The sequence below is a fragment of the Myotis brandtii genome, unplaced genomic scaffold, assembly GCF_000412655.1.
Source record: "Myotis brandtii unplaced genomic scaffold, ASM41265v1 scaffold17, whole genome shotgun sequence".
Classification (NCBI taxonomy): Eukaryota; Metazoa; Chordata; class Mammalia; order Chiroptera; family Vespertilionidae; genus Myotis; species Myotis brandtii.
The window spans coordinates 7502285-7511439 of NW_005356259.1; the positions used below are offsets into that span (position 1 = coordinate 7502285).

Genomic DNA, 9155 nt, shown 5'->3' on the forward strand with positions numbered 1-9155 from the left:
CCCCATGCGGCTCTTTGGCCCCTTGAGTGTGGCTCTTCCTAAGCCTTAGGAGTACCCTAATTAAGTTAATAACAATGTACCTACCTATATCGTTTAAGTTTAAAAAATTTGGCTCTCAAAAGAAATTTCAATCGTTGTACTGTTGATATTTGGCTCTGTTGACTAATGAGTTTGCCGACCACTGGGCTAGGGTTTTCGGTGTAGATACACCAAGTTACATCCCCTTTCTGGGCTCCGGTTTCCTCATTTGTCCAATGTGAGGCCTTAGATTGGATGACTTCTAACAAACCCTCCAAAGCTAACATCCTGTAAAAAGGAGTGCTGATTTTCACATTCTGTAGGTTTTGTAGGGAGAAATTGCACATTTACACAGAGACCTCTGTGGCCCACCGCTTCTGCCGAACGATGGATGGGCCTGCTAGTGACACCCTTTTGGTAGCATGTGGCCTTTGTGCCTGCCTCGCCTGTCTTCACTCTTCCTGTTTCTTACAAACTCAGAGGAGCAGGTACCCTGAGCTAGAGAAGAGGAAAAATCCTCATGATTACCATGAGTTTTCTCTTAACAGAATGAAATTATGGAGTAACAAGTTTTGAGGTTATGTTTGAGAGCTGTCCCAATATTTTTACCACCATCCTTCATAGAAATCCTGCACATGGAGAGTTAATGATGAAAAGTCTGCCCCTTGTATGCGTCATTGATCACTTTGCATTTTGAGTTATTGTAGTATTTGTGGCATGGGATTTACAGCACTGGCAAAGGTCACCACTTTAATGGAAAGCTGACTTACTGCAATCTTCTAATGGGTTCAGTCTTTTATCGCTCTCTTAGGGTCTTAGGATGCAGCTTCACAAATCATTGCCTTGGCACCAAATCTTCCTAAATAAGCTTAAACGGAGAAATGCCAAGTGAATTGATATATAATTTTCTGACTATGAAAATAAGCCTCTTACAAGAATAAATCCGTAGCCTGTCACCTTTTCTTCTCCCTGGCAGCCCAGTGAAATACATGTCCCTTCAGGAAGAATCCAGCTGGGTGAATTTTAATAATGATTGCTTCTCACACTGAGCGTTCACCAAGAACTGGCCTGTTCTCCCCTTGTGGCCCGCTCCATCACCTCCTTCTAAGACCCTGTTCCGGCCACCAGAGTTGTGATTTGAATGAAGAGATGAATAAATGGACAGTTACTGAGGACTTAGCATGTGCCTTCCTCTTTCAAATCAGCCAGAGAGGGAAGTCGTACTGTTTTCACTTTACAGATGAGAAAACCAGGTTCAGAAAGGCTCGGTTACTTAAGGTCATGCTGCCGTGGGTAGCAGAACCAGAACTGAACATGGGTCCCTTTATTTCTCAGTCAACTGTTTTCTGGCCATGGTGTGCTACCTCTCACAACTTACCGGTCACTTACTTGGTCTTGGGCCCTTGTGCTATATATTTTCATGGTCATTATCTCATAAAACCCATCCTCTTAGCAACCCAATGATATAGATTCTTATTTTATAGGTGACATAAAACTGAAGTTTAAATAGATTATGTAGCTTTCCCAAGGTCACATGGAGGGCAAGATCTGTGCCCTCTCTTAGGGGTCTATGAATTGGAAGGGCTGGGAGGAGATTGCTGTTTCGCTTCAAGAGAAATATGTGCTTTTGGACAACCAAAGCTGTAAGCCACCCCAGCAGAGATATGCTGATAGCCAGGAGGTGAAATATGTAGAAAAGGATTGATTGCGTCCTAACCAGCAGCCCTTTCCTACTGAGGTCTCTTGAGACAGTTATATGCACCGAAGACAATGGCTGGCTGTGGAACACTTTTATTACTAACCAAACTACCTAATGTAGCATAACAGAGAACAAGGCTGGATGGGGCAGAGATTTCCTTTTGCCCAGAGGCAGGAGAGTAGAGGCAAGAGGGAGAATAAGCCTAGAGAAGGGGTCTGCTAAGAGCTAGAGCAGAGCCTGCCAGCTCCCTGGGAGATGGAGCTAGAAAAGAGAAGGGGAGGTGGCTGAGCCACTGGGGTCCTGTGTGGGTGGAGGATGCCCAAAGACAGAAAACACCCCCATGACTTTGAACCAAACGTGTGAGAGCACTGTTCATTTGCCTGCACATTGGCCTGCGTATTTAACATATTTACACATGTTGGCGCACTTCATAACTCAGCCTCGTCCCAATCTTTGGTTGCTATGGTAATAATCGCACGGTACGAAATGTCTGAGCTATACCTCTGGTTTCCTTACTCCAGGCTTGGTTTAGAAAGAGGGTCAACAGCCAAGGAAGCCCTAGATGTCATCGTCGCCTTGTTGGAAGAACACGGGCAAGGTGGGAATTATTATGAAGATGCAGGCTCCTGCCACAGCTTCCAGAGTGCTTATCTGATTGTGGATCGTGAGGAGGCCTGGGTGCTCGAGACCGTAGGGAAGTACTGGGCTGCTGAGAAAGTCACAGGTGAGAGGGCGTGCATAGCGAAGAGCTTTATGGGCAGAGAAGACTAGGATGGATGTTGCCTGGGCTCACAGGACTCGTGCTGCTGCTGGAGACCCTCTCTGTGCTGCCGTGAATCTTCTAGAGAGGAAGCTGGAGTCTTCTGAACCCGGAGGGAAGGGAGGTCACCACTTGGGAAGCATCCTCCTAACATTTCCTATTTTCTGTTTGCTTTCTGGGCAGGACCCAATTCAGACCACTAGTGGCTTCATGATCCAAATTGCTTCTTGATGAATTGGCCAAGGGAATAGTGATTTTTTCCATTCCATTCACAATAGGTCAATGAATTACTACAATAGGGAGTTGCCCTGATCACCCCAGTCCTATAGCTCTTTGTGCTTGGAATGTTCCCCTAACAGAGGAATTTGGATTTGTCTGCGAACCGTTGACTTCCTCTGGGCCAACAAGCCATGTCGCTGGGAGCAATGTTTCTAGAACAGCAGAGGCTAGGAAATCCACCCAGAAGGATTTACTGCCCAATAAATTACTGCTCCGTGCTTCCTGCAGCATCTTGTTCTAAGATAGTTCTGAGGAAGGAAATATTGTGTGTGTGTATACTTGGTCTGTGTATTTTTCTCAACTGAATTTACCAGGAAGTCTCTTCCAGCTCCTCAGAAATGATGTCAGGGGTGACACCTGTTTGCCATCTCTTCCTGAAGGGTGACTGGAACCAAACCTAAGCTGTGTTAGAAGCAGAAGATCTACTGCATCGTTGAGGCAGTGAGATCTAGCTGTGGTTTCTTGACGAAGCTGTGCAAAGGCTGTGTCTGCCTGGAGGAGGAGGCGATTTCTTCTCATTCTCACAAGGGATTGCACCTTGAGGCAATCTCAGAGCATTTCTCCACCCACGTACACCCCACATACACCCAGGTGTGCCTGCCTGCCCTACTTCCACAGTAGTTACAAAACTAATGTAGCTGGTGTGGCCCGCCAGGTCTCCAAGCCTCCTTCGATGCAGGAACTTAAGAAAGACTCCCTTACACAAATCTCTTCTAAAATGAAGTCTTACCATTTTGTAGTTCCACCAAGAAGGCTATTGGTCCATGCTGAAGGACAATCGTATTGTTTTAAGTAGAATGTAAAACTTTTTTTAAATCTATAATTGCATTCAAAAGCTTAGTCTCACTTCAAAGTACAACTTAAAAACCCATCTCATCAAAATGCATGTCCCCTTTCACTAGATATTTAAAGGGGAAAAACCCCAGCCATTCCTTGCACTCATTGATTTCATGTCCTCTGATCTCAGCAGTCATGTGACTGCAGTAGGAGTTAATGAACTCTGGCCCTCAAATGCTAAAATTCCTGAAAGCAAATGTCTATTATAATCAGCCTTCTAGGAAAATAACATGTGGAGTTATTCACAAGACTTAAAAATATCTTAGTGTGAATAATGTCAAAATCACTTATGTAGGCCAAAGCTATTATTTATTTTCATTTAAAAAATAATTTTACACTTCTGGTGACCTCTAAAAAGATGAAGGCCAGGCATGCTCACATTGATGAAACAGAAGATGCTGAAGGAACTCAGCCCAGCCCTGACCCTGACTCCAGGAGCTGGTTTTCAGGCAGTAATGGCTTCCGTGCAGCTTGCAGTCCAGGCTGTCTTTCTCTACTTCATTCTCCAAGTATTTAGAAGATAAACATGTTCCCTGGAAGCAGCAACCATGGCTTGCAGTCCAGGCTGTCTTTTTCTACGTCATTCTCCAAGTATTTAGAAGATAAACATGTTCCCTGGAAGCAGCAACCATGAATGGCTATTTTGAGCTATAAGTGAATACTTCCTTGTGATCTGGACATTGTGTTGAAGCTGAAGGTCAGGTTATCCTCACTGTATTTGTAGCTCAGGCTTTGAAGAAGCCATAGCCAGCCTTCCAGCACATAGGAGAACAGGTGCCCTAACCCACATTCTTCACAGGGGTGTCCTCAGAAAGCAGGAAGCTCTGACTCCAGATGTATCTAGCTATACTTACATTTTTATGAGAAAAAATTCCCATAGATTTTTCTCACATGCACAAGTGACACAGGAACATGCTATGTCCAGGTACATTCTGTTAGTTTAACACTATTCATTATCAGGGCCACTCTGTTTTTCTAAATGTCGGGACCTGAAAAAATAATTGAATGAAGAAGGATCATATTTGTATTTTTTAAAAAACTACACACATATATGGGTGGGAGGTGGTGGTGGAAGGTGTTCTTCAAGTAGAGCAAGACTAAACTGGGGAGGAAGATTCTCCATGGTTGCGACATTCACAAGTCTTGTTAGTCGCTCAATGCTTCTTTCAAAGAACTTTTCACTTTTCTCGTAAGTAGTAAATGCATGGGTTTATTCAGCCAGAAGGAGGGGCCTCACATGTTTCCTTTTGATTATAAATTTAAGATCTTGTGATTGTTGCTCATTTACAATGTGGTAATGCCGGTCAGGATTGGTCAAACCTTCTGACCAACTAATGTAGCTGATCTTCTCAGAAGAGGACCAAGGACGGTCTGTTTCTCTCTTCAAAAATGGAATTTATTCCATCCCTGTAGTTAAAGTCAGGTTGCAGGGGAGGGATTCCCTGTGAATTTACATTTCTTGATTAAGTCTTTGTAAGTGTATTTCCAACTCACTGGGCCTTGCACTCTCTGCAGAGGGCGTCAGGTGCATCTGCAATCAGCTCTCACTCACCACCAAGATCGATGCAGAGCATCCCGAGCTCAGGAGTTATGCTCAGAGGCAAGGCTGGTGGACAGGAGAGGACGAGTTCAATTTCTCTGAAGTTTTTTCTCCAGCTGATGACCATCTACACTGCTGTGCAGGCAAAGACAGCTTAGAAAAGCAAGAAGGTGAGTTATTACATCCCTTATCTTTCTCCCTCCAACACCTTTTGTCTTACAGTTATTTTGGAGAACTTGTCTGAATTTAGGAGGGTGAGCAAAGAGGAGGAGTAGAGAATAGACCTTGTATTTGGAGACCAACTTGTACTAAAGGTCCTGATGTTCACACAGGATGACAACTTGCATTTATTCTTATAGGATGATTTCTCATCCACAGAATTTTCCTGCTGCTGTTTAAACACTAACATCATTGTGATACTTATTGCAGCCTTTCTTATACCCCAGCATTTGTATATTTGACTTATCTCCTCCCTAATTTTCTCCTCTTATTAGCCTGCTGGGCCTTGAGGGCAGGGGAGTTGTCTTTTACTCATCTTAGGACCCTCTTGTGATGCCTGTTATAGTCCTTTGTTCTATGAACATTTATGAAGTTAACTATTGAATTGAATTTTCTTCCTGAGCCCTTTGTCTTCCACCCAAGTATTGACTTAGTCAGAACCGATATTCAGGTAAATATGGTGGCTGGGTAGCTTGTTAGTTTGTGTCTGAGTGGAAACTCTTCCAAATAAACCTCAATGGGCATATTTCATATTTGCCAGTGATACGTGTTGTGTTAAGTCAAACCTTTGATCATTTAGAATAGGGGTCAGCATACTATGCCTTGTCATCAGCCACCTATTTTGTAACTAAAATTTTATTGGAACTCAGCCATACCGTTTATTTATGGCTACTTCTGTGAGCAGTTGCGACAGGTAGGTTACAACAGAGATTATATGGCCCATAAGCCTAAAATATTTATCTGGTTCTTTAAGAAAAAGTTTGCTGACCCTTAAACCAAGAAGAACATTTAAAGACTTTTGTTGTAGAACTTAATGAATATATTCTGGGCAAGAAGGTATGAACGTATTTTAAAATGGGGAACTCTTAAAAAAACACCCTCAACGTTTTAATAAAAAAACTAGCTTGATGGAAGCATATAATACCATGTATGAAGTTGTTCTGCCAAAACATCAAACCTGAATCTGATGAACCTCTAGATCTAGCTACTAGTTCCTGGTAAATACAAAGAATGGGCAAACATATTAAATAACACCAGGGGGATACGTTCTGCAAAGTTCAGACTGGGAGCCTATAGAAGACGTGGTCCAACAAATAAAATGTAAGGGAGAAAAATGCGAGGCAGAGATGAAAAGAGATTTAAGAGACATTATCAACTTATTGGATCCTGATTCAAGTCAATAAACTCATTATGAGACAGTGAGGAGGTCTGAATACTGAGTAGTGGAAGAAATCGAGACTTACTGTGAATATTTTTGGAAGTGATATGTTGTAAATAGAGGCGTACAAGGAGGATGTGGTTGTGCTAGTGAACTGTAAGGTATCTTCTCCCTAAGAGATGCTTTGATTCCATCTTTGTGAACAAAGACTGAAAAGATAGTGTTTTAATGAATTATAAGAGGACTTACTGTGAATATTTTTGGGAGTGATATGTTGTAAATAGAGGCATACAAGGAGGATGTGGTTGTGCTAGTGAGCTTTAAGGTGTCTTCTCCCTAAGAGATGCTTTGATTCCATCTTTGTGAACAAAGACTGAAAAGATAGTGTTTTAATGAATTATAACCAGAGGGAGAAAAAGAACTGGATTCAAGGATTTGTTTATCTATTTATCTACAGTCAGAGCCACCCATTGTAGTGACTCTGACTATTCTCAATATGTCTCTGTGCATATTTTCCACAGCAGAGAGGTCATTCTCCAAATATAGTACCGATTCCAACCAGTAGGGGTGCATGAGAGAGCTTGCTTGGTAGGTTGTGCATAGACTGCATATACCAGCCGTGGGCAAACTACGGCCCGCGGGCTGGATTCGGCCCGTATTTGGGTTACCAGCCAGCTTCAGATACCCCACCGCTAGTTGGCGCAGTGAACGTCACAGTGAATGCCACAACATCAGCCCAGCATCACGTGTCTCACTTGTTCACTTTTTGATTTGACATACGAGTAATTTGAGTTACGAGCTCCGTCACGGAACGAATTAAACTCATAAGTCAAGGCCCCACTGTACCTTCTTATGGGTATCATTTCCTGTGTTACTGCACTGGTTGAGGGATTTCTAAGTGCTGTATCAAAGAGACCCTGACATAAATGTGCTTAAAGAAAATGGAAGTACATTTCTCTCCCATGGTACAGTCCAGATGTCCACGGACAGTCCAGGGCTGGTAGGTTTCTCTTCCTCAACACAGGACTTCCATTTGGGATCCACTCGCTGGCATCTCCCAGCCAGCAGGAAGGGAGAAGAGAAAAATGAAGGGCAAGCATTCCTTTTTAGGGATGTGACAAGGAAGTTGAGCACATCATTCCCACTTGTCTCCCACTGGTCAGGATTTACCCATGGCCACACCTAGCCACAAGGGTCTGTAGTTAGGCAGTTGTGTTCCCAGCTATAATGTCAGGAGTTCTATTACAGAAAAGGGAAAGGCGTGAACGGATTTTGGTTAGCAGCCTGAGGCAGTGATATCTCCCCCACCTCTGTCTTTACAGAAAGCATCACTGTGCAGACTATGATTGACATCTTACTTTGTGAACAAAGACTGAAAAGATAGTGTTTTAATGAATTATAACCAGAGGGAGAAAAAGTAGAACTGGATTCAAGGATTTGTTTATCTATCTACAGAGAGAGCCACCCATCGTAGTGACTCTGACTATTCTAAATACTTCTCTGTGCATATTTTCCACAGTAGAGAGGTCATTCTCCAAATATAGTACCGATTCCAACCCGTGTAAGCAGAAAGCGCATGGCACCCTCGAAAGCTCGTCCAACAAGCGCACAACAGGTTCCTGCCCTGCCTTTTGTGTGGCTGAGCCACATGATTTAGTCGTTCTCAACGTGGCCGGGGCAGCATAAAAAGCTTCAACTCAGGGGTGTTCCCAGCTTTAGTCGCATAGCATTCATCACAATCATGGCATCCAATGGTTTTAAATTCAGCAAATGCATATTGATTATGTATCATGGGCCAGGCGTGGTGCTGTATGTGGGGCATGCAAAGCTAAACAAGACACAATGAGACAGAGATATTGCAGGATTGCCCAAGACTTGTCACAACCACCAGTTCCTAGCAGTTAGAGGACAAAATGGCCCAGAGGCAAAGCTGATGGAAGCGACTTCACGCGCACTGGCCAGTACTTCTAGACATTGGATTTTAAGGGGTTGCTTTCTGCCCAGGAACTTCCCAGCTATAATGTCAGGAGTTCTATTACAGAAAAGGGAAAGGCATGAACGGATTTTGGTTAGCAGCCTGAGGCAGTGATATCTCCCCCACCTCTGTCTTTACAGAAAGTGGCCTCAACACAGGACTTCCGTTTGGGATCCACTCACTGGCATCTCCCAGCCAGCAGGAAGGGAGAAGAGGAAAATGAAGGGCAAGCATTCCTTTTTAGGGATGTGACATCCTAGCAGTTAGAGGACAAAATGGCCCAGAGGCAAAGCTGATGGAAGCGACTTCACGCGCACTGGCCAGTACTTCTAGACATTGGATTTTAAGGGGTTGCTTTCTGCCCAGGAACTTCAGCGAAGAGGTAGAATTGCACAGTGGGTAAGAGCATCAGCCTTGAGAATAAACTGCCAGGATTTTGAATTCCACCTCAGTCAGTTAGGAGCTAGATACATCTTGTAACATCTCTAAGCTTCCGTTTCTGTATTGTACAATGGGGATAATACTAGTCCCTACTTTGATGTGCTTGTTGGGCCTCATTTTTAAAATTTTATTTTTCAATTGCAGTTTATATCTAATACTAGAGGCCCGGTGCACAAAAATTTGTGCACTGGACGGGGGGGGGGGGGGGGGGGCCCCCCGCCCCGCCTC

The 9155-nt window shown here is 43.7% G+C and overlaps 1 protein-coding gene across 1 annotated transcript in view; it reads left to right on the top strand.

The window, feature by feature from the left end:
• SCRN1 (secernin 1) overlaps window positions 1–9155 on the top strand; it is a 31340-nt gene that overhangs the window by 12428 nt on the left and 9757 nt on the right. Inside the window, exons 3-5 of the mRNA XM_014537031.1 lie at window positions 2239–2441; window positions 5109–5303; window positions 7834–7894. Coding sequence (XP_014392517.1) covers window positions 2239–2441; window positions 5109–5303; window positions 7834–7894 — 459 coding nt within the window. The remainder of the gene's footprint in view (window positions 1–2238; window positions 2442–5108; window positions 5304–7833; window positions 7895–9155) is intronic.